Here is a 25,204-nt window from a genome sequence, read left to right on the forward strand (position 1 = left end):
CAATCAGTGCACATATTAAAAATACCTCACACTTATTGAACATCATAAGTTGAATTATTATTAAGTGTGCTGGTTTTCTGACGGAAACACTTCCAGCATCGCTGCATCACGTGACGGGTCACATTTTTCCGTTCACTTTAAGAATTCTGTCCCAATTTAACGAACCATATTACAAGGGAACTTTCCAGTGAAAAAAAATAATATTTTCAGTCAAAATCTACAGTCTGTGGTTTAAAAATCGTCATTTGAGTTTCATTCATTATTCATCAGTCACCTTTGGCTGTTCAAAGATCCAAGAACGGCTGATATCCATCGGGTTGATCTGCAAGCAAGACTTCTGATTGGCCCGCCGTCCTCGCCGTGAACTTTTACCCCTTGACGTCATTAGCTTCCGGCACTAGCCGACAAGCTGTGGTAAACACGGAGGAGCGTGTCGTCCTGAAGTGTCCGAGCTGCCCTTGAACTTCGTGACAGACGTCGCGCTGAATTATGACACGAAAAAGCACACGTGGAACAGAGACACGCGCGACTTAGTGGACGTTCACGGTGAGTTTAAAAAAAAAAAAAAAAAAAAAAAAAAAGATGCACGTCCTGCTAAAATATGATACGTGGTAAACAGGGTAGCTGGGCTCACAGAAATTGCAGCTTCATCGCGTGTTGCGGATTGTTTGGCCGTAAAACGGCTTTAAAACGAGTCTGTTCTTCCTTAATTGCAAGAAGATGTCGTGAGAATAATGAGCCGTATTGTGAAGGCGAGAGATACGTAAATATTCAGCTTTTAGAAAGTGAAAGAGTGTTTCGAGGTTTGTGCTTTATTCTAATTTTCTGGCATCCTTGATGCATAGCTGGATAATTCAACGCCTAATTTTCTTTCCATAACTTTTCAGTATCTAATAAAATACATTTTCTATAAACTAATATTTTTTACTTTATAGCAGGACTGGCTCATTTGAGACTACAGTGGCTCACACATGAACTACAGAGCTGAAGGACAAGAGTTGAGATGTTGGACACACACACACACACACACTTTCCACATACTTCACTTGCAAATCCACTACCAGAAGGCATCTGACCTTTTTATGATCCCTCTTCTCTTCTGCAGCGACCTCTGCAGTCATGGTGGGAATATTCCTGAGGACACTCGGGCTGAGGGCGTCTCCGAGACGCCCGTGGCCCCGCGGCGCCCCGTCGTCCACGACGTCCAGACTTTCACCCGCGGGCTCCCGGAGCCCGTTTCTCGCCCGCCGCCCGGGGCCGTCGGTCGCCTCCGCTCGTAAGCTGCGCGCCGGGGCGGACGGGCCCAGGTCGTCCCCCGCCGGAGCCCCGGAGAGGCTGCCTTTCTCCAGAGTAACCGAGGACGATTTGGCCTTTTTCAGGGAGATCCTGCCAGGCAGAGCCATCACTGACCCCGACCTGATGGAGTCCGGTAACGTGGATTGGCTCAAGTCCGTGAGAGGTGAGCGCCTCACCGGTGACTTAAAACACTTTTTTTTTTTTTTGCTCGATGTATTTCATTGCACTTACTTAGTTTCGCTTTTATCTCAATTCTTCTGTCCGCAAACCTCCTGCAGGTTCGAGTGAACTGTTGCTGAGGCCTCAGACAACGGGGGAAGTTTCTCAAATTCTCAGGTAAACAGCAAGCGGTAAATAAACGGACACAAAGTGGTTTGTCCGGCCCTGCAGCTGCTGAAGTCGTTTCATCTTCCTCCTGCAGGTACTGTCACGGTCGTAACCTGGCCGTGAACCCTCAGGGAGGCAACACCGGGCTGGTTGGCGGCAGTGTGCCAGTTTATGATGAGATCATCCTCTCCACCTCTCTTATGAACAACATCATTAACTTTGATCATATTTCTGGTAAGTTTCATCCTAAACGAGTCGTTTCATAAAATGCTGCAAGACAAATTCTTTTTTTTTTTTTTTTATCCAAAATGTGTGTACATCTTAGCCGAATTATTCTCAAAGACCCGGTCCTCTTCTCAGGTATTCTGACGTGTCAGGCAGGTTGTGTCTTGGAGAACTTGTCCCTCTACGCGGAGGAGCGAGACTACATCATGCCACTGGACCTCGGCGCGAAAGGCAGCTGCCAAATTGGGGGTAACGTAGCAACGAATGCAGGCGGGCTGCGGCTGCTGCGATATGGATCCTTGCACGGGACTGTGCTGGGTCTGGAAGTGGTGAGTGGAGTCATAAATTGACCTCGGCCATCTTCGACAAGTTAAAAAAAAAACAACACGGGAGGGATAGCTTTGCGACTCTTGCGAGAAGAGTTCAAATCACTGACTTTGATACTCGTGTTTACGCGTGTGCCGGGCGTAGGTGTTGGCAGACGGAGAGGCGCTGGACTGCTTGGCCACCCTGCGGAAAGACAATACAGGATATGACCTCAAACAGCTCTTCATAGGTTCAGAGGGGACTTTAGGGGTCATTACTACCGTGTCCATCCTTTGTCCACGGAAACCCAGCTCTGTGAACGTGGTTTTCCTGGGTAGGATTTTCTCCCATCCTTCTCACGTCAAGTTGACAAAGTTGTATTTACCTCTACAACCCTTAATCGTTCACGTTTCTGCTCTCAGGCTGTGAGACTTTCGAGCAGCTGCTGAAGACGTTTCAGCTCTGCAAAGGCATGCTGGGAGAAATTCTGTCGGCCTTCGAGTTCCTGGACAGTGAATGCATGAGGCTGCTGAACACGCACCTAAAACTACCCAATCCCATCTCGGGTATATGTACACACACACGCACGCAATTACTATATGAAACAAGTAAACACACTCTCTCACACACACTTGTACCCTCTTCCCTCTCCTCCGCAGATTGTCCGTTCTACATCGTCATAGAAACATCCGGATCCGACCTGACCCACGACGCAGAGAAACTCCACAACTTTCTGGAGGAGGCGATGACATCATCACTGGTCACTGATGGAACTGTGGCAACGGAGGACTCCAAAATAAAGGTAGCTTGACATTGTTGTGCCTTATTGTCGTATAAAATCTTTGCTGAGAAAGAAAGTGTTTGCACAAACCAGATTCTGTAAAACATCAAAAATGGATGCGCTCCTCAGTTAAAATGCGAAGCCTTGAATGACTCAACCGAGACCAGCAGTCGTGTCTCACAAAATCATAGTTCAGTAGTTTTGAAGATTTATTGAGCCTTTTTTTTTTATATATATATATATTATAAAGTAAACATTTACAAGCATTTTTTATGCTACATATCTCATATCTGTTCCATGTTGCATCGACGTGAAATCTTAGAAATGCCTCGAGAGGATTTCTTTAAATTTAACACAAACATTCATCGAACTTAGTAGTTTAAGTTAGAAGCCATAACTGAAGAAGTCATAAACTACTTATTTCACACAAATGTCTAATAGGATAAAATTATGAAGTGGTGTTATTTTATATCCAAAATATCAAAGCATATATTTACAACTCGTTTTTTTTTTTTTTTTTAAAGATTTACATCTTTCGTGGAAACAAATATGCTGCAGACAGATTAGGGACTTTGTAAAGTTTTGAGAGAGTACCGACATTGCTGGATTGTTTGGTATGTTCGACCACATAAAAAAAATAAATATATATATATATATAGAACGTCACCAGACTCGTTCTTTTGAAATATTTCACTTAAACTTTGTTAAGTCTAAATTACGGTTTGTTAATGAACAATTCTGCATGGGATCATTTCTAACTCTTGTGCAGGTAGAGGGGGGGGGGAAGTTCGCGCAAACAATAATGAAGCAAATCGACCTTTCCATTCCCGCACCTCCTCAGGCTCTGTGGTCGATGCGCGAGCGCGTGACCGAGGCGCTGACTCACGATGGTTTCGTCTACAAGTACGACATCTCGCTTCCGGTGGAGCGGATCTACCGGCTGGTGACGGACATGAGGGAGCGCCTGGGGGACCGGGCCAAGAGCGTGGTGGGATACGGACACGTAGGTAAGACGCGGTGCTAAAAGCATCTGCATCAGGAGACTTGATTTCATAACGCACTTCGAAACATTTTTTTTTTTTTTTAATCAAGTGTTAAAATATGTCCTCTTCGCCCCGGAGGCGACGGTAACCTCCACCTCAACATCACGTCCCCCGCTGAAGATCCCGCGCTCCTGGCCGCCGTCGAGCCGTTCGTCTACGAATGGACAGCCGGCTGTCAGGGCAGCGTCAGCGCAGAGCACGGGCTGGGCCTGAAGAAGAGGAACTACATCTACTACAGCAAACCGAGCCGGGCTGTGGCCCTGATGGGCAACATCAAGGCCATGCTGGACCCCAAAGGCATCCTCAACCCGTACAAGACTTTACCAGATGATCTGAAGAGACTGGCGAGGTAGTGGACACGGATCTCGTGCAGGAGCTGCGCTTTAGCTACGGCCTTGTCGCCACACGGCTCGCCCGGCAGCTTCGCGGGTCTTTTTCACACGAGCAACACCGTTTTCCAGGCAACACGCGAACCCCCCGTGTGACATCTGTTGTGATTCCAGAACGGTGCGCACGAAGCATTAAAACAAGCTGCTGAGGCGAAGTTCCCATTTGAATATTTTCTCTACCTCTGCTACTTGCGCCGACAGAGTAGCCTTCGTCTGACGCGGTCTGTATTCTTAAGAAAATTCAACAAATTAATTACGGACACTTTGAAAAGCACAAAACACATTTTTTTCAGTGTTACTCGAGAGAAAGCAAGAGAGTGATCATGACTATCCTCCGGAGGTACTGTTGTACCTCCTGGTTGCCACTAGAGGGCAGACAGGAAATAAGCAAGTTAATGTCTGGGTATACTGTGAAGATTTGTGTCAATATTTCAAGCGACAACTTGCGATTGTTGGTCAGCCCTGTTTCTGTCGGAGTCCAGATGTTCTGCATTTAAACGCAGTAGAATTGTCATTTGAATACAAACAAATATTGAGTTAACGTCTGGAAAAAGGTAGCTCTACACAGCTGCATTGGAAACACATTTCATCAGCAGCAAATTAAACCTTCAAAATTCAATTTGTATAAAATAATTAAAATCACAACACTCGCTGGCTAATCAGTAGGCAAGAGTGCAGTAAATGTTTTATTACATATAAAAAAAAAAAAGACAAAGCAAAACATTTTTTCCAAAACAAAACCAGCATTTGTGAACAAATTCCTTTGTACAACTAGGCGAGTTTTTAGTTTTAAAACTAATCTTCAGTAAAACAAGTTTCCAAACAAACGTGGAGTGTTTTTGTTTTTCATTATTCAGGCAACTCGTACAGTCAGTCATGACTGGAGACGAGAAGAGCAAAATGGAGGCAACGTTGCCACAAACAAGTCCTCCTCGATTCCTTCTCTGCTTGGCCAAATCTTTTCAAAATCGGCCACGGTGAGTTTATGACGTATGCCAGGCAGAGAGGATCAGTTAATTTCATATTCTTATTATAAGATACAGGCTAATTCCTATTGGCAGGTACTTGGTGTGTCTCTACTCCGCAAACCAGCAGTAGAAACAGTCCTTAGTGTTTTATCCTGGGTTTCTTTTCATACAACAAACAAGCTCAGCGGGAACAGTTTTCCTACCTTTTCCCAATGTTTCTCAACAAATGATTTTTTTTTTTTTTTTTTCCTACTAGATCCAATAATGACAATAAGAGGTACAGAAAGTCCAGTAGAGTAAATTCCTATATATGTGTACAGTCAGTTTCACGCACCATCAGTCTTGCATATCCTCAGTAGTGTGGTAGCAGTGGAGATTCAATACATAAATATCAAGGATTGAAAAGAATTTTGATTCTATTGGCTCTTTTCCTTTTGTGAGTGAACGTATTGTGTGTCTGTGGCGATAGTTGGCATGTTAGAATAAAGCTAAATGAGTGAAATATTTCTTGATTGTCTCTGAGCAGAATGCCACAACCGCATGCCAAAAACGCTTGCCGGAGATCAGAAACCGAATTGCAAGAGACACTCGTGATGTAGTATTTGGTGTGTGTGTGTGTGTGTAGGAAGGCCAAACCCAGAGCAGTCTTGGGCATTAAAGCATTGGGAGAGGGGGGGGGGGGGGGCACTGCAATATGCCAGCCACTCGCACTCAGTAACAGTTCATGTCAGTGGGAACACACTGGCAGAAGGGTTTGTGTCCCGTCGCAGAGGCTGACTTATTCAAGACGGGACAGGTCCGAACGTCTGTGTGGGCTTCAAGTCAAACAGAGGGAAGTCAGTGGAAGGCGACCACAGAGAAAGGAAAGAGAAGGAGGAGGCTGGATGACAAGTTCTTCGAGCCCTCTGTCCGTCCCCCTAATCGCCCTCCCCTCTCGTTTTAACAAAAAAAAAAAAAAAAAAACTGAGCTCTCGCGTTGAAGCCAGTCGCTTGACGTCGGGCGGCTGCTTCTGAAACGTCTCACCTTCTCACGACTCCTTGCCCTTCTCCAGAGAGCTGTGAATCTTGTCCAGGGTCTTCTTGATGCGCAGCGCCGTGAGCCTGGCAGATGGGTTCTGGTACCAACACTCCTTCATCAGTTTCACCAAAGCAGAGAGAGTCTGAGGCGGAAAGAAACAGAATATTAAAAGAGGAGTCCTGCGGTGATGCGCCCACTGAGAAAGGGAACTCGGCAATCAATGTGACTGCAAGAGCTTTCAGATGTAGAAGGCCGTTCTCGGTACAGGCGGTGTTCGGCGAGCTCACGAGCATCGGTGTCGATCTCTCGCGTGTTTATTTTACAGTTTCTGCTGCAAATAAATACAAGGCTGAACTTAAGACACTTTTTTTTTTTTTATCGAATACCTGAATATTTCAGTTGGCATGGATTGTTCTCCAGAGCATCAACAGCTTGCTTGAAAAGGTTTCCATTCCGAATATACTATGAACATTTTTATGTCAAAATGTTTTTTGTTTTTTTTGTAATACCGTCCCTTTAATCACCTTGTACTCACTACGTAGTCTTAAGGATCTTTTTGGAACGCAGCTGGCCATGTTTCTGCAGCACATTTTGACATCACGAAGTGAAATGACTAAATGTACTCGATGACCAAATAAAGATTATTTACTCACGGGATCAGAGAACCAGCGATTAGGAATGAAAGGCCTCTGCTGCTCCACGCACACCACTTTCCTCATGTCCTCGAAGCTGGGGTCGTTTGGCACCTGATCGTAAAACGGAGGCTTGTACTCTTCGACGATACCTGCGGAGTGAAATTTGGATGACCGAAATCAGCGAAAAGAACGGAAGGAACTGTGTTAACCCTGGAAAGACCGCAACACCCTAATGAACCCAGGAGCCACCACCGATCACCACAATGCAAAAAGTCCAGCTGACTCGTTCACGTTGACGTTTAGGCGTTTATCGCGAGACTATCTGGACGCGCGACACCGTTGGCGCGGCGACCGTCACACCGTCGCGCGCCGACAGCAATCCGCTACGCGCGGTGGCACTCACCGTTGCTGTATGTGCGTCTCGCTATCTCCCACAGCACCAGTCCGAAGGCCCATATGTCCACCCTCTTGTAGGCGTCGAAGCAGTCCGTCTGAATGGTTTCGTCCAGCACCTCGGGTGCCATGTAGCGTTTGGTGCCAACCTTCGGATTGTTGCCCACGTCCAGCAGGTTGTCTGCCTGAGAGTGGGTCACAGCCAGCCCTGCAACACGCAGTCACGCAGCATTACGCAACCGTCTGTTCTGAAATGCAAACCGTGTCGCGCGCGACCCTGAATATGCACCGGGCTCAGAGGTCTGACGGGCGGCGACGCCATCGATTTGGGAGGCGTGCAAGAACACTGCAATCCATTACAAACAACGCGGGTTTCAAAGCATTTAAATTGGCCTTGAATACGTTTGCGAGACCTCAGCAACAACAACAACAACGCAGTGCATTTCGGTGCTAAACAAAGATGTGCTTGTTTACAAAGAAACTCACACAGGACACATTTAAAAAAAAAAAAAAGGGGGGGGGCTAGAGTTTGGGAAAAACGCTCTTTAAGAAATAAATGATTACTAATTAATACTTATTATTAAGTGTTATTTACTGAAACACTAAATATTACTTGACACGAGTACCGATTCAAAATAACTTTTTTAAAAACAGGACAAATGTAAATATACAGTCCCTGATGTTGCTTTAAAGTGCACCACTGAAGTGATGTTGGTGTGAAGCAGTGGTTTGAGCAGGCAGCACCTGTCCTTCATGTTGGCCAACGTTGGTCTGAAAACCTGCAGAAAATGTCGAACGAAAGGACCTGAAGCACAACAAGCCGAGAACAACGATAAATAGTTAAAGGGAGACAAAGCAGCAGAAAAGTGACCGACCGAGGTCCGCAATGCAGCAGCGCAGCTCCTTAGTCACGAGGATATTTTTGCTCTTCAGGTCGCGGTGCGCGATTGCCGGTTTCCCCTCCGTGCCGAAGATCTCCGTGTGCAGGTGGACCAGGCCGCACGCTACCGACGCGGCCATCGCCAGGCCCTCCGACGTCTCCACGGCAACCCGCTGCAAGTAGTCATAGAGCGAACCGTTTTCGTGGTAATGGGTGATGAGCCACAGCTGAGTGCTGGAGTTTCGAGAAGTCATGTCAGAGGCCATGAACCCTGAGAGGAAAGACGGGATGAAATCACTTCTTCAGATGCTAGTCAAGTTTCTCTTGCGTGGATATTATTTATTACCGCCCGTTTTTGTTGTACTGCATTGAAATAAACTACACAAGCTGCTTTATTGTTATATTTTCTCTCTGTCAATGCTTTCTACCATAAATATGAGAAGAACTCGGGGGACATTAAAAAAAAAAAAACGAGGTTAAAATAAATTGAAGATGCATTTAGCTGTGCAAAGAAATGATTTCACAAATTTCAAACAATAAAACTTGTTTGATGTTCGGATAACTTCATCCATGTTGTTGTTTTTTTTTTTTTCTCCCAAGTGAAAAAAATAAATTCATTTTCTTTTCATTCTTTTCTTTTGCGCCCACCGGCCAACAAGACCCCACAGACTCACCCAGGATATTGTCGTGTCTCAGCAGCACAGTATTGTAGATCTCTGTTTCTCTGAACCAGGACTTCTCGTCCCTCGAGGAGAAGATTTTCACAGCCACGTTCTCCCCCTGCCACTGGCCTCGCCACACCTCTCCATACCTTCCCTTGCCTGGGAAAAAAAAAAAAAAAGAAATGAGAGAGGAGAAATGAAACGGGAGGTCAGAAAAGGGAATGTACTGATAAAATGTGTTTTAAAAAGGTAATTGCCGTCTGTATTTTGAAATTCATGGGACTACTTTTTGAGAGCAGGTTCCCCTCTACTCGGCTGGAAGAAGTCTGATGTTTGCCCCACAAAGCCCCAAACTTCCCGGTTCCAAACTGCCACCGACGGCACGGTTTGACACAAAACAAAAAAGGATCCCGGGACGTGTGACCGACACACTTTTATTTGAACGCTCAAATTGAATAGTAGCCGTGACGACAAGTAAATTCACATCACCAACGGAAGATAAGTTGCCGAGTTGTTTAACATGATCAACAACACGCAAGACCGGGTGGAAAAAAAGAACTGATGACTTTCTTCAAATAAGTCAGAAAGGATGTGACCCGCACTGTTTCACACCGCTGTCAAGATTTGTATGATAAAAAAAAGGATTACAGCCTAGAAGGCACACTTACAGTCATCCAAGAAGTGAACCGCAAGCTGAAACTGAGCATGACGGACTGCAGTCTGCTGTATGGATGACTCAGGCTTTCTAACACAGCATCCATTTTACTGGGAAACAGATGTCTGAATCGACTTCCTTTTCTTTTGATTATTACGACAGCAACGTTCCATTTGCTCAACTAATGCGCGACGTGCTTTTGGCAACTTTTTTTTTTTTTATCATCGAAGTAATACGAGTCCAACCTGCGCCCGCTCTGCGTGTTCCACCTACCGACGCACTCCATCAGACTAATCTGCCTGGCCACGGTACGCTGGACGAGGAAGGGAAGACCTGAACCGCTGCCCGACGTGCAAGAGTGATCCAACAGGTCCTGGAGACAGAGACGGATGCCGTTTTAGCCGTGGACGTCGTGATCGTTTAAAGGAGCAAAGTTACACACACACAATAAACGCAGGCGGAAGGTTATTGGAATTTTTGTTATTTTTAATACAAAAATGTGTGACTGCGCGACAGAAACTTGAGACCACGATAAAGCTGAAAACACTGAGAAATGCTTGCAAGTCTCTTCAATTAAATTCTCGGGCAATCGGACCCTGAGAATATCAATTGCGACGGTTCCGTCAGCTACGTCCCTTGCTCTTACCGCTAAAGTGCTGTCTCCCACATTGGAGGTGATGAGACCGTCTATGGCTCCCTGCTCGGTGTCAAACTCCTGCAGCCGCTGCAGCCGGCCGTGATGGAGCCTCCTGCAGGCCAACACCGACACCACGGACAGCAGCGCCAGAACCACCACGGGGCCGAGGACGAAGAGCGCCAACGTCTCCACACGATACCGAACGGGCTCGCCTTCTGGCGCTTTGGGCAAAGGAAGACATGGGTGAGGAGTTATTCTACTACTAAAAAAAAAAAAAAAAAAAAAAAAAAAGAATCCCCTTGCCGTCGTGAAGCACGTTTCCGAGCTGCTATCCACCTGATGGAAGCAGAGACATCAGAGAGATCCTGGTGGTGTTGCCGTTGCACCTGTCCTGGGAGCAGCAGAGGATGGCCTGGTGGAAGGACGGCGCCGTGGAGCACTGCAGTTGCATATTCTGCTGCCCCTCCAGGCAGCCGCGCTCAAACACAACCCCGCTGCTACCAACTTTGACAGAGGAGAAACACTGGGTGCCGTGGCACTGGGCGGCCTGGCATTTCGAGCCCTCGCACAGACACTCCAGCTGTCCATCTGTGAAAGACAGGTCGTGAGCTCACCGTACACACTGTGGGTATATTTAAGGCGAGCCGATAAGAGAGACTTCTCCCTCTCGCATTGAAACCGGCAAGTTGCCCCTTCTGCTGGTTTCAACTTCTCAAATGTGCAAATTTTGCTGGCATTCGTGACGGGAAACCGAATTTGTTCACGCTTCGGGCTTTTAACTCAAATAAACGCGCCTTTGACAACAACAACGCACATTGTCCTGTGATGTTTTTGCGCCGATGTTTTATACAGAGCAAATAATCAGTTCATCAAGAGCACAACTCGAAACCCGCCCGATGACGTGAACCGTTTACTGCAGCCCTACTTTAGTGTACATCGGTGGCAGGTTTATCCATTTCTGTGAAATGTTTTGTCCAATCTTCAGAGCTGCGCATTGCAAGGTAACAAAATATTGTATTGTCTCGACTACATTAGGAAACCCTGCTCATCTTCATCTCTTTTACTTTAGCGGTCCCGGGCATTGGTGACAGTTTCTCACTTAAAAAAAAAAAAAAAAAAAAAAAAAAAAATGAACAGCAATATCCAATATGGTGCTCAAGATCTTTTTTTTTTTTTTTTTTTGGCTTGAGTTTACAAGAATAGACAAAAAGGTATCCTAATCCTGACCCAAACTTTTACAACAATAGGTGAGACGACAAGTACCTGAGCCCTCAGCTGATGTCCGCAGAGCCCGCAGCAAGAGCAACAGAAGGACGTGGACACCGCAAGGACCCATGTTTCAGCGCACTGATGGGAGGAAGGACAAGAGGACAGAGTTCAAATGAGTGCTCTCCTGAAAAGTGGATAATTACATTTACCCCCCCCCCCAACAGATCCCGACAAGTGAATTAACACATTACCAACGAGCGAACGAGGTTCTCTTGTTTGTCACAATATTATTACGGATTAAACTGCGGCCATTACGAAAGATCTGGCGTTATTTCTGAATTTTTCTAAAAAAAAATAATAATAATAATTTTTTTTAAAAAAGGTCTACGTCTTGACATAATATAATCATAAGACTAATTACGTTACTAATTAGGCCCGCTGCACGCGTCCCTCTACAAACGCTCGCAAGCTAACACCTTCGGTATCAAAAGTCGCAGCCTTCCGGTTTTTGACGTTAAAAATCTCCGACGTGAAACACCCCGCCGACGACCCCTCCCCCCCCCCCTCCCCACCGAGGTTTGTTTGTTTGTTTGTTTGCCGTGGCTTTAACGGTCCATTAACAGGCGGGGTTGTTGTTGTTTTTTTTTTTTAATTATTATTTATTTTTTATTTTTTTTATCGGCCGTTCACAGGGCGCCTCGGAGGCGCCAGCCAGCTAAAAAAAAAAGCTAACTGCACAGCAAAAGCCGGGCAGCAGGGCGAGGACCGCCGAGAGTGAACGATTAAAAAAAACAACATAAAAACACACACACACACACACAAGGCTTACCTGGCGCACAGGAAACTACAGCTTCTAACTCATCGCGTGAGGGGGCTCTGCGTATCCGTAGATTGGGTTGAAACAACCGTGTCGGCGGCGGGTTTGCGATGTACAACAACAACAACAAAAAAAAAGCCGAAACCCAGCAGCCCACCCACCGCTGGACGCTTCCCCCCCCCGCACACTTCCAGCTACATGTGACGTCACCAAAACACGATGATTCCGAGGTGCATTGTGGGGCGGAAGGAGTCCTTCCTTCCCCCGACAGGTTGTTAAAAAAAAAAAAAATCACCACGAGCGGCATCAAAGTGTAAATTACGCAGGGAGTAACTGGCATTCAATGGGAAACAAAAAACGTTTGTGGGTTGTTTTTTTTTCTGGGTGTTTACTCAACGTTGTGTTTTCTTTATATTCTTTATATATATATATATATTTTTTTTATATCCCTAAACCACATTTACAACAGGATCAAGCACTTAATACTAATAATCAGTAGAGATGCAACGTAAGTAAATAAAGGTACTCGATTATACACTGCTCAAAGGGAACGCTTAAACGACACAACGTAACTCCCGAGTCAAATCAAAACTTCTGGGAAATCAACCTGTCCAGTTAGGAAGCGACACTTGACTGTGAATCAATTTCGCCTGCTGTTGTACAACTGGAACAGACAACAGGTGGAAATGAGGCAATTATCAAGACAACCCCTATAAAGGAACGGTTCTGCAGGTGGTGACCACAGACCATTTTCTCTGTCCTCGTCCTTTCTGGATGATTTTTGGTCACTTTTTGCATTTTGCCAGTGTCCTCACCACTAGAGGTAGCAGCATGAGACGGCGTCTACAACCCACAGAAGTTGCTCAGGTAGCGCAGCTCGTCCAGGATGGCACATCAATGCACGCTGTGGCAAGAAGGTTTGCTGTGTCTGTCGGCACGGTGTCAAGAGCACGGCGGAGATACCAGGAGACAGGCCGGTCCACCCAGGAGACGTGGAGGGGGGCCGTAGGAGGACAACAACCCAGCAGCAGGACCTCTATCTGCTCCTTTGTGCGAGGAGGAACAGGAGGAGCGCTGCCAGAGCCCTACAAAATGACCTCCAGCAGGCCGCTGATGTGCATGTTTCTGCTCAAACTGTCAGAAACAGACTCCATGAGGGTGGTACGAGGGCCCCACGTCCACAGCCCTCCATGTGCTGGCCAGAGGTACCCTGACTGCCATTAGGTACCGGGATGAGATCCTCAGACCCATTGTAAGACCAGATGCTGGTGCAGTGGGCCCCGGGTTCCTTCTGATGCAGGACAATGCTCGGCCTCGTGTGGCTGGAGTGTGTCAGCAGTTCCTGCACGATGAAGGCATTGATGCCCGTTCCCCAGACCTGAATCCAATCCAGCGCATCTGGGACATCGTGTCTCGTTCCGTCCACCGACGCCACGTCGCACCACAGACTGTCCAGGAGTGGACTGATGCTTTGATCCAGGTCTGGGAGGAGATCCCTCAGGAGGACATCCGTCGTCTCATCAGGAGCATGCTCAGGCGTTGTAGGGAGTGATACAGGCACGTGGAGGCCACACACACTACTGAGCCTCATTTTGACTTGTCTTGAGGAATCTCCACAGAAGTTGGATCAGCCTGTGATCTGATTTTTCCACTTTTATTTTGAGTATGATTCTGAATCCAGACCTCCATGGGATGATTTTGATTTCCATTGATCATTCTTATGTTTTTTTGTTCTCAACACATTCCACTATGTAATGAGTAAAGATTTTCAACTGGAATATTTCATTCATTGAGATCTGGGATGTGTTGTTTAAGTGTTCCCTTTTATTTTTTTTTGAGCAGTGTAGTTATGCACAATTGTGAGGCACTTGTTCTTTACTTGAGTATTTTAATTTTAGGCCACTTTATACTGCAGTAGGTACAAGTAAGAAGGAAATATATATTGGCCCTTTTATGACAAATTTCGGACGGTGCCCTTATGTCCTAAAAGCATGAAAAACGTAAGGGGGGACCCTTACGTCTGAAAAGCATGAAGAATGTAAAGAAAAAAAGTTATCAGAAGAAAGCCTTTCAAAATATATTTTAAAAAAAAAGGTCATACTATACCAGCTGGTCCTAAATACGGATAAGAATGTCATCCTAAAGGGTTTCGTCAAATGAGGAATGAAAAACGTCCGAAAATAAAGTCGTATCCAAAAAAAAAATCGTTCAACGTATGGAGGCAGCTCCTCCAAAATATGAAAAAAAAAAGTCCCACCAAAGCAGGTCGTCAAATGAGGCATAAAACACGAGTCCAAAAAAACTTGTGAAACTTGTAAAATGAACAGCACTGAAAATAAGGATAATCATTCCACAAAATCAGTAGAAATGATATTTATTTGAAAGTCAGACAAATTTTCTCAATTTATTCATCATGCTTTCTGTAAAGTACACAGCATGCAACAAAATCTTTTCATTATTTTACCATCTCAGCCCATAGTAACAATACCTTCGTAACTTTCTACCTCCTCCTGACAATCAAAACCCATTTTAATTAACACTTTGACAGAAGTGCACACTGTACATTCCCTGAATACAACATGAAGTTAATGTAACGTTCAACGTGACGGGAAAACCCAGAAGGACACATCCGTTTCCCGGCTGCTATCAAGAGGGAGCCGTCACGTGCCTTTCATACGAGTTGTACGGCGTGCAGTTTTCTCATGCTTCCAGCTTAAAACGTGGACACCGACATGGCAAACAGAACACATTGGCAAATACTAAAAATATTTAAGTCACACAAAAAAAAAAAAAAAAAAAAAAAAATGTCTGATGGGGAATCTACATGTGTTTTTAGGCTTAGCACCTTATCTCTACATCCGTTTTCAGTTTTAAGAGCTTGGTCTTGACCTTGTGAGCTTTTGCTAAGCTACAGCAGCTCTTCGCGCCCGTGGCAGCGTCTTGACGCTGCAGTCCCTTTGGTCAAACCAGTTTCACAGAAAATGTCTCGTCTTGGTAGAAAAAGTCTCATAATATAGGGCTGCGTCGTCCCTCACCGTACCAACTGCTGGCCTGCAACAAAGGACTCACAACTTTGCTGACATTCACAGCAGCTCTGAGGCGCTGTTTAGCCGTAGAGACCAAAGACTGCAGCTCGGTGGCGTCCAGGTCGGCAGCGTGAACCTCCCTTACCTCAGGATATTTTGTCACTCAACTCCCAAGTCGGGCTCTTCAGTTTGGAGAGGAAAGGACGACGCTGAGCTGCTGTCGGTCGTACTCCGATATGAGCTTCTTGATGTGGGCCAGTTTGTTGTGTAGATATTCACAGCGAACCTTGTCCTGGTTGTAGTTTGGGTTGGACTGTACGAACACACACACACACACACACAAAAATTCTTGATGCAACTGCAAGAGAGAGGAGTGGTGTCGTCCCCAAAGGTCTTGGAACAAATATAGGAATGTTTTAAGAAGGTCGTTACCTTTTTAATTTTGCGGTACTCTTGGAGAATTTTATTACGGACCTGGAAGAGAAAATAGAGACATACATATATATATTTTATATCATATTTGAATTTTGATCAAGTTTGTGCATCGTCTAATGTGACAACAATAATGAGGTGGTAGAAAACAAAAGCAAAATGTTTCGTTTAAATCTACTTTTATCACTACTGTGTAAAGCTTGAGAATGATAAAGAGGTCCTTACAGGATTTTACAGTGTTTTTTGGGGATTGTTGAGATAAAAAATGCTTCATTTTGCAGGCGATTTTCTCAAAAATTGCGATGTAGTTTGCAGAGTTTCATGCGGGTTTTTTTTTTGTGGTAACAGAAATTGGCAAAACATAGAAGTAGAGGAAGAAATATTCAAAAAAAAATGTTTAAACTACTATCTAATTAAGAGTCTACTACAATTATAATCTACTTCAACACGTACTGTACGAACGAGCTGATGCAGGGAAGCGAGACGACTGGTACCATAATTCTCATAATAAGAAACTTCCCATAAAGACAAAACCAAAAAACAAACAAATTGAATCCATGACCTTAAAAATTGCCCCAGAATTTTGATAGTTATTGAACTGCGGACTTTGTTCCCCCGCTCGGTATGTTTGAGAAGAGTCACTCTTCAAAAATATCACTGGGGGTTTCTACCTCTGAGGCAGCTTCAGAGCATCATGTAGGCTGATAGCACGAGCAAAAAATTAAAAAAAAAAAAAAATCAGTTGAACAAAGATTCAATCCACAGCAGAGAAGCTGAGAGCGCAGACTATCAGAGCTTCCGATCCCCCATAGAAACTAATTATTATTGGAATATTTTATAAGTGGCGTGAACTCAAGCTGACTTACGAGGCTACGGGACGGGACGGGGGTCTGTTTAAAAGTGCTCTGTGACTAAGCAGTATGGCTGCTGGGTGCAGCACCGCTTGAAGTCTACCTTGTATTTATGGGACTCGTGGTGAAGCTGTTTGAGCTGCGCGTCCAGGTCCATGAACTGCCGCGTCACGCCGTCGATGCGAGCGTGTAAATCTCGGTACTCGCTGTACTCGTTGTTGAAGTCCTGCTTGTAGCTCTGTCTCCGTTTGTGGCTGCAAATCTCTGTGTACTTCCTGTGCAGACAAAATAAAGAAAAACTATTGGTCAGACGCATGACTTCCTAATTCTGTTCTCGCTAAAAAAAAACAAAAAACGGAAGTGGATCCTCTCAGCATTCCTTCTGCAGAATACAACTATAAATGATCACTCACGATAAATAGTCTGCCGTGTCGTTGTCCAGTTGAAGCACATTAGAGTCGAACAAAATTTCGCTCGGCTCTGAAAGAGAGAACGACGTCAATCCGCTGAAAAATACAGAAAAATGCGCCCCTTCAGAATCCGTCACCACCTGTCCGGCCCTCACCTGCGCAGTCCAGGGAGACTTTTTTGTTTGAATCCTCCGAGCTGTGATCTTTTCTCTTTTCTTTCCGTTCTCTCCGCCGATCCTTCTCCTTCAAAAAAAAAAAAACAAGCACAAATCCAAATTACCGACGCATCGCCTGAAATGTAAGAACCGTAAACCAAATAAGGACGCCGTTTTCCTCACGTGGTCTCGGTGTTTGTGTTTGTGTTTCCTCTTCGCCCTTTTGACTGCGTGTCTGGTCCTATCCGGCACGATCGCAGAGGACGGAGGGCGATCAGCGTTAGGCCGAGGACGGTCTTCGGGCTCGTCCTGAGCAGCCCGAGTCGGCTCCAGCCTTTTAGCCACCTCTGCTTCCTGCCGACAGACCGCTGACAGGGAGTCAAAAAGTTTTTGAGGGTCAAGCGAGTTCATCGGCCCGTCATCCGCTCGCGCCTCGCGCCTCTGCGACGCCTGCTCGGATGGCCTCAACCTCGACTTGTCACCGGCTGCTTTGCCCGACAAGTGGGATATCCGGGGCTTCTTGTTGGACAGGGGGTCCGTGTATTCCTCTGGCAGGGGATGTTTTGGACGGTGTGCGGGTGAGGCGTTGGGGGTGTCTCGCAACGGGCTGACCTGGGCCTCGGGGACGGTGAGGAGGTTCTGTTGCGGTTGAAACAGTCTCCTGCAAAGAAAGCGCTGCATATTACCCAAAAAAAAAATTGTATTTCACCAGAATCTATATATTTCTTCTCGCGTATAGTGACTGGCAGAGGAGCCCTGCACATGAACACATACGGGAACAACCTAAGTTTTCTTTTTTGCTTAACACAATAATCTAATTGTTGTCATTTACTCACAAAAAGTGTCAAAATAAAGAAATCCCTTAATGGGTTTTGTCCAAACTTTGAACCGCACCAGTACGCAGACATTTTCACGATATGGATACGGTGGCCGGCACATCCTCATCTGTGTTACCTGACAAGGATGCGTTTAAGGAGCTGCTGGTCCCCTGAGGTGTAGCCCGGCCAGTCCTTCTGCAGATCCTTATACAGACCGTCCTGCAGGACAAAGGTGTTGTCTCTGCTGTTCTGCTGGCCAACCTGCACACACACAGGGGAGGGGAAAAAAAAATTATCTTCAGTGTTTAGAAACCTCATTTCAGCCGTTTTATTTTCTTTGGGGTGAATAAATGTTTGATCTACAAACTATCTGACATCCGTGTGTTTTAAGCGTGTAATTCTTTAGATTTAGACAAAAATGTAACTTGAAATTGAGTCAACAAAAGTGCATGTGCAAAATGGACATTTTAACAGCCTCTCACGCTTCACAATCTTCTATCCCGTGTAGGTAAAGTGTGTGTGTGTGTGTATCCGAGTAAAACAGAATTACCTCCAGCAGCACAGAGTCCAGCACGTCTTTGTCCCCTGCTGTCAGTCCGTCTCTCTGCAGCCTCAGGATCAATTCGGGCCTTTTGTACGGCCGCAGAGCCAGCAGGTGCGAGACCCTCTCCCTGAGCGGCCTCTCCTGCACGTCAACCACACTCTTCCTGCCTGACGTACAGGCACTCTTCTTCAGCCTGGACAAGCCGACCCCCCTCTTCCCGTTGCCGAGGAGGGACGGGGGTGAGGGCGAGGGTTTGGGCTTGGTCAGGCTGGCCAGCGCAGGGGCCGGCGCTCGCACCGTTACCTTCTTGCCTGTAAGGGAGCAGGAGATGTCACATGAAAGAAAGGCCCTCCAAAATAAAACACAAAAAAAACGTCTTCAGTAAGAGATCTTGTGAAGTTCAGAGGGGTTTTACTGAGGTTTCTATCATCAAAGCCTTGTGCTGTCGTCCTTGTTTTTTCTAAAATGTTGCTCATTAGGAAGTGACTGGGTTGGAAATGTGTTTTTAACTGTTGCTATTTCTGGCCAGATGAGGAGTTTCTCCCTCGACTGTCTTTACCAAAAGAAATGTTGATGCAAAGAGAAAAGACCTCATTTCACCCCTTCAGAAATCCGCATGTGGGTTATAAAGAGGCACACGCACACACTGGCACACACACACACACACACACACACACACACACACACACACACACACACACACACACACACACAGACGCCTCAGTGAGCAAAAGCTGCAGTCTAATTTAAGAAATAACCACACAGTTGCACAAACCTGTCCTGAGTAGGGAAGTTGTTTTTTTACGGCTTCCTCTGAATTTACAGAATCATCAAAACGTACGTGTATAAGTGTGTCAGTGTGTGCGCTCACAGAGAGAAGATGACGGTCGCTGACATATCTGTTTAGAGGGAAGTGGTTTGGTGGTTGAAAGTAGAAAAACAGCGGTGGCACCAAAAAAAAAAAAACATGACGCTAAATCATAGGTTTTATCCAGCGTACGTACGTTTTGGTGAGTCGATGTGGAACCCAGTCTGTGTATGTTTGTGGATTATAGAGAAACAGAATCTTTTAAAAACGCCACATTACATACAGTTCGGGTGTGTTCATTAACGTGTGCTGTTGAGTGTGTGTGGATGTACAGTTCCATTTCTTAAAACACAAGAAAACCACAAATGCAGGGGGAAAACAAGACACGCCATTACTGTGCCACCGGTCGCCACGCATGTTGCCAAGGCAACCAGCGCAATATGGCTGACTGTGTTTTCTGGATATTATCAGCACAGTGCACATTTTTGTGATCAGGCCAGTCTTCATCCCGCAGCTGGAGTTGTGTGTTGTGCGACCACGCGGACCCGGTGGACATGCGAGATGAGTTTTCGACTCTCCCTACCCTGGTAGCGCCCGCCGTGTTTGATGACAATGGCCCCCCGGCTGCGCGTCTCCTCCTCGGCTTGGGTCATGCTCTGACGGGCCTTATCGTACGAGTCATCAGTGGCGTTGACCGTCATCTTCTTCTGAATCACCCCGAGACATGACAGCTCCTCGGCAGCTCTGAGAGGAGGAAGGCAGAGCAGTGGGTACAGACGGCGACCCGACAGAGCTTCCAGGACTTCTTCTACACGTCGTACATTCAAATAAAAGATTGCTTTTCAGTACGTAGTTGCTCGACTGATTGTTGTGTTTTGGTCGTGTTCAGTTCGGTGTGTTCTTATGTCAGCCGGACTACTTTACTGCCGAGTGCGTCATCGTGTTTTGGCTTTTTGGCGTGTTTTTGCTTTTGTATGACTGTGTCAGGACTCAACAGCAGATTTGATCAATTATTACTAAACTTTTTCACAACTCCTGACATTTATCAAATTCACTTCTCTCTATTTCATCGATCTCCTCGATGTGTGCAGTCTGGACCACTGGGTTTCCTCTGGCATTTAAAGACGGAGGTGTTACGAGCAGGGTTACTTTCAAACAGACGGAGACATTTTAAAGTATTCAAACTCCATTTAATTCTGTATATAGAATTAAATATAGAAACATGTAATCACTGCGAATAAACAACATGCTTGTGGCATGAAAACTCGGATTTTCCTTGAAATCTTTACAGCTTTCTAGAAACTTTTGTAAAAACTTCAACCTACATTTAAAAAGTGCGGGATATTTGTGTGGTATAAATGAGGGTTTTTTTACCCAGTGCTGAGCTGTTTGACGCAGTCAAAGCTTCCATTTGGATTATCACGGGCAACATTAGTCACGCCAAAGGTGAAAACCCTCAGTTCATCTTTATTCTCTGAACACGGGATGGTGATTTTCTGTAATGTGAGAGAGAGGGAAAAAACAGAATTACAAAATATTTATAACATCATCTTAAAAAAAAAAAAAAGGAAAAGATGGTTTGAATGAATTTCTGTGTCAGCAGTTATGACTCATTTCTCTTACCCCTTGATTTCCACTAAAAGAGATGGTGGGATGGGATGACCAGCCCTGGATAAAAAAAACAAACAAACAAAAAAAACATTTGATTTGCATCCGTTTTGGATTCCTACAGGCGCAGGCGTTCGCACACGCACATGCAAATCTGATAACAGAGCAGCACAGACGTATGTAAAACATTCAACAAAGAGGATGTTTTGTGGTCAGTGCTCTTTGTCTCCAACTTCATTGTGGTTTTGTGACTGCTACAGGTACTTAAAGAACTGCAATGTTTTTGTTTTTTTTTCATAAAAAGATGACTCAAAAAGAGTAATTGATTATTATACAGCTGATAATCCATTTTTTTTTGTCAATCAACTAATTGATTACTTTGTTGCACCTCTATAGCTCATGATCTCATCTTGAGACTAGTGAGTCAGGGAAACATTAGCTGCTACCTCCATAACTCAGCCTAATCTCAAAGCACAAGTTGCTATATGGGTAATGAAGGCGCCAGGATTTCATGAGGATTAATATTACAGTGAATAAAAAGATTAATATCTCTGGTTCTGCTGCATTAAATTTGGATTGGAGTGCAGTGTTAAATCAGCGGAGTACTATTTTATAAGTCAAACTGGCCAAAAAAAACAAAAAAAAACTGTGTCCACTGTGGATTGCTCACATTGTAATCAATACTGAACCCCCTGAATAACCTCAGTTTATCCACACACAATATCAGATTGGTGCATCCAAAGTGGCGATAAATACATCAGAGCTTCTCACAAATTTGTGATCCCGCTGAAGTCCATTTTCCCTCCGGAAACACGTGTAATTTATGTTGGGTTTTTTTTCAAATTAATTGAGCTACTCTTACGATACATCTTTCCCCGTCTCCTATGACAACTGCAGAAGTGGGGGCACTTCAGGACACACGCCATCACATGCCCTTTAAATAAATCTAGCTCGATTTTAAAGAGGGCACCGGCTAAGGTCATTACACCCCGCTGTTCAAACACAGCCGAGGTGTAACGACGGCGGCGGCGGCGTGGTCATCTCTCGCAGGGCCGAGCGAGCCCGCGGGAAAGCACACAAGCGACAGGCCGAAGTGACACGTCCGCGGCACGGACGGGAAGTACGGCGCGACCGTGATCGAGCTGACCTTTTCGTGGAGAGGGTTTGTAAAGTCCACCTGTTGACCAGTGCACAGAGTGGCGAGGTGGCTGCCAGCTCGGCTAAATGTGGAGGTGTTTTCTTTTCATGCGTCCGTGATCAGGCCAAGTAGGTTCTGAATAGCCACACTTAAAGCTAAATAAAGACACTTGGATGTGTACACAGAAACACCGGGTCAGGGTGTTTTCCCCTTCTTCCTGTACCTCGTCAACGCTGAATGACTGAAAGTAGACATGACAGGAACAGTGTGGTTTTCACCTTTCATCGGAAACGAGGCCGCCGTAATTTCTTCAGTGAGGAGTTTCCTATCTATTTTACAAAGAACTACTGAATTGAGGAAGTGCACATGCTTGTTCTCTGCTTAGACTTCCTGCACCCGTCTTATTCATTTGTGACTAACGGGGGGGGTCAAAATGCTTGATTTTTTCATTGTCCATCTGCCTGGCGCTCTCCATCTGTCTCACGAAAACAAACCGGTTGAAAGTCGGTGTCTCGTTTAGCAAAACTGATCAGCACTCCAGTTCTTTAAATTCAATCCAAAATATCCTCCTACTACCAGCCTTATTCCCCCCCCCCCCACCCCCCCCACAAGCCTTTCCTTTCTTCTCTCCTCGACTCCGACACTGATTAGCATTCATAATACTTGCCAGCAGCTTGTAACGACTTGGCCAGGCAGCTTGTTCATCACACAGGGAAGCGTTTCCGCGTTGTTATTATGCAACATGTATTTCCATTTCACAGCTTAAAAAGAGGGGGGGGGGGGGCTTCGTTGGAGACAACAGCCGGGGGAAGGTACTGGTGAACTTCGGCCAAAAAAAAAAAAAAGCAAAGCAAAGCACAAACCCCTAAACCCTTCCAGTAGGCTTGTTTTATCACTTCGTTTGTAAAGTAAAGCCCCCTTCCCTCTCCTCCCCTTATCAAAGTGGTACAACAAATTTGACTCTCAGTGTACGTATTTGGTAAATATTTCAGGAGAAATTACTGGGGAAAAAAAATAAATAAATAAAAATAAAATGACCCACCTTGCCGTTTTGGAAGGTACCAATGGCTCTTGCCGCGCTGTCAGTGAGTTTGACATGAAAAACGGAGATGTTACCGCCGCGGCTCAGTTTACCGCCGGACAGTCCGTAACACTGGTTCTCCTTCAGCGCCGACATCCCGCCCAAAATTCGCCCCCCGCCAGCCTTATCGCGGACCGAACAAAACCGGACATAAATAAACAAAACATTTGGCGACACGACCCGGAGAAAGAGCTTCGGCGGTTCCGTGTGGCTGCTCCTCCGCCGCGCGCTATTCTGGAGTAGATCGCATTACGTCATCACGGCTGAACTCAGAGCAGATTTTTTATTGGCTCAGAGACATAAATAAACCCCTACGTAGGGGTTTACGTAACCACTTCCACTTTTTCTTATCTCCCCTCTCACTATGCTAATTTCCTTTCTCGTAGCAGGGGAATCACACTTCGGTGCGAGTGAACAGGTCCTCCAGTTTCCTCAGTGATTTCTCGGTGACTGAATGGAGGTCGTCTGAGGAACACTAATCCAACTTTTTGAACTAGATTTCTCCATGGAGAAATATTTTTTCATCCAGGGCCGTAAACCAGGATTTAGAACTCGACCCGAGTGCCCCCAATCAATCTCTAAAACAAAAAAATTCTCTCGGTTTTTAAATTTTTTTTTTTTAGTTTATCTCGATTTTTCAAACATTAAATACCAAGAATGAAAAAAAAAAAAAAAAAACGAATAAAAAAAGCCTAATCAATGTGGTTTGATTAAATCTAGACAGTCTGAACAAGATGTGAAGAAGTAGAAAAGAGTTTACCCAACATTTTTTTGTGAGGTGGAACCAGTCCAGGTTCACATGTTTTCTTAACCTGTAATGGATTGAGGACAATTCAGGGTGTGGTCAAAAAGGAAGTACCATTGTTTTTAATGATACTATAATTCTAGCATGAATACCTGCTATTATACTCTGCTGCAACAACAACTGAACATTTTATTGCCACACACTAAAGCGTGGAAAAATCCAACGCCATTCAAATTAAACTAATTATGAAAAAAATAATAAATGTATACACATGTATGCGGTGGTGGAATAAGTTCTTAAATAAATTGATTTAATTTTTTCAGATCTCAACAGAGCACAAAAGACCTCTGAGGTTTGCTCAGGTTAAGCACGATACGTTGCTCAGGTTGGTGTTTAAAAACAAAGTGTTTTGTTAACTTTAAAAGTCAGGCATTTAAAAAGTTACCTGAGTAAAAGCAGAAAAGTAAAAGCCTTAAAATATACTTAAAGTACCAAAAGTAAAAGTACTCATCATACCGAATAGGCCATTTCATATAAACGTACACCATTGAATTATAATTATAGAAGTTTAATGTACATATCACTTTAATATTGGAGCTCGTAAAGGTGAAGCTAATTTAACTACTATAATACTGCTCGGTAGTTTAATCTACATATATGGACAAAAATGTATTGGTGGCAAATTAAAATTAAAATGTTCAGTATACGTCTTTAACAAACACACTGGTTAATGGACACTGTAAATAGTTTACTCATGATCTCTCTACTGTGTCTGATTCTAATTTGCAGGCTGTGCCCCCGATAGCTTTATTACGTTGCTTTTTTTTAATTTGGTTAATTTGAGTTGGGGTTTGGGGAAGGTCCTTTGGCATCCTATGAGACAGCTTAGTTTGGTCAGGTCTGGTTAGTCTATGCACAGATTTATTAGATTCATTCCTGCTTTTGCCTCTTCGCTCGGAGACAGATATAATATGGTCCTAAAAATTCAGATCTTCATTTTGGATGTTAATGATTCATGAAAATATGACTAATTCTGCTTATTGTAGATCTGTACTTTTTGTTATGCTGTAGGTACTGTGTAAGATAGAAAATATATCACCTGCATTTTGCTTGAAAGGCTCTGTTGTGTTTTTTTCTCATTTAATGTTGCTACCTGTTGGTCTGTCCATCTCATATCGATGTAATAAAAGCTCTTCAAAGTGTGACCCCTGGGTTAAATATTGTTCGAAATGACTGGAAATGAGTAACATGACTAGGTTACTGGAATATCATACTTTACTCCCCCTCATTCCTTTGCTGTTGTGGATGTAGAAATTATTTTTTGCTTGTTGCTAATGCCCATTACTA

General features: G+C 44.8%; 3 protein-coding genes across 8 annotated transcripts; 1 reads left to right on the forward strand and 2 right to left on the reverse strand.

Moving 5' to 3' along the window:
• The first annotated feature begins 417 nt into the window (after positions 1-417).
• d2hgdh (D-2-hydroxyglutarate dehydrogenase) lies at positions 418-5,194 on the forward strand. 5 transcript variants are annotated; one of them, XM_069152580.1, is made up of 11 exons: positions 418-546; positions 936-1,005; positions 1,106-1,459; positions 1,575-1,632; positions 1,718-1,857; positions 1,984-2,177; positions 2,320-2,488; positions 2,577-2,720; positions 2,814-2,956; positions 3,777-3,942; positions 4,057-5,194. In XM_069152580.1, exons 2-11 carry the CDS (start codon positions 972-974, stop codon positions 4,329-4,331), a joined length of 1,677 nt encoding a protein of 558 aa, XP_069008681.1. In that variant the 5' UTR covers positions 418-546; positions 936-971; the 3' UTR covers positions 4,332-5,194. The 5 variants fall into 5 exon arrangements, with proteins under 5 accessions (XP_069008681.1, XP_069008682.1, XP_069008684.1 ...); XM_069152581.1 differs by having other exon boundaries at positions 939-1,005; XM_069152583.1 differs by having other exon boundaries at positions 419-546; positions 936-997.
• On the reverse strand, positions 5,035-12,408 carry acvr1l (activin A receptor, type 1 like). 2 transcript variants are annotated; one of them, XM_069152586.1, is made up of 10 exons: positions 12,254-12,408; positions 11,479-11,562; positions 10,552-10,803; positions 10,225-10,436; positions 9,852-9,951; positions 8,936-9,082; positions 8,257-8,532; positions 7,392-7,589; positions 7,007-7,137; positions 5,035-6,495 (listed from the first exon to the last, which is right to left on the reverse strand). In XM_069152586.1, exons 2-10 carry the CDS (start codon positions 11,549-11,551, stop codon positions 6,364-6,366), a joined length of 1,521 nt encoding a protein of 506 aa, XP_069008687.1. In that variant the 5' UTR covers positions 11,552-11,562; positions 12,254-12,408; the 3' UTR covers positions 5,035-6,363. The 2 variants fall into 2 exon arrangements, with proteins under 2 accessions (XP_069008687.1, XP_069008688.1); XM_069152587.1 differs by lacking the exon at positions 12,254-12,408 and adding an exon at positions 11,676-11,873.
• A 2,191-nt stretch (positions 12,409-14,599) lies between these two features.
• On the reverse strand, positions 14,600-23,333 carry LOC138200117 (RNA polymerase II elongation factor ELL-like). Its single transcript, XM_069152589.1, has 12 exons — positions 23,074-23,333; positions 20,909-20,953; positions 20,660-20,781; positions 19,869-20,029; positions 18,484-18,788; positions 18,070-18,194; positions 17,299-17,776; positions 17,116-17,203; positions 16,964-17,030; positions 16,654-16,825; positions 15,700-15,741; positions 14,600-15,580 (listed from the first exon to the last, which is right to left on the reverse strand). The coding sequence occupies exons 1-12, from the start codon at positions 23,206-23,208 to the stop codon at positions 15,452-15,454; spliced, it is 1,869 nt and encodes a 622-aa protein (XP_069008690.1). The 5' UTR covers positions 23,209-23,333; the 3' UTR covers positions 14,600-15,451.
• Positions 23,334-25,204: the final 1,871 nt, after the last annotated feature.

This window comes from Embiotoca jacksoni, unplaced genomic scaffold, assembly GCF_022577435.1.
Source record: "Embiotoca jacksoni isolate LCO1_2020_lvr unplaced genomic scaffold, fEmbJac1.0.p SCAF_18, whole genome shotgun sequence".
NCBI lineage: Eukaryota > Metazoa > Chordata > Actinopteri > Embiotocidae > Embiotoca > Embiotoca jacksoni.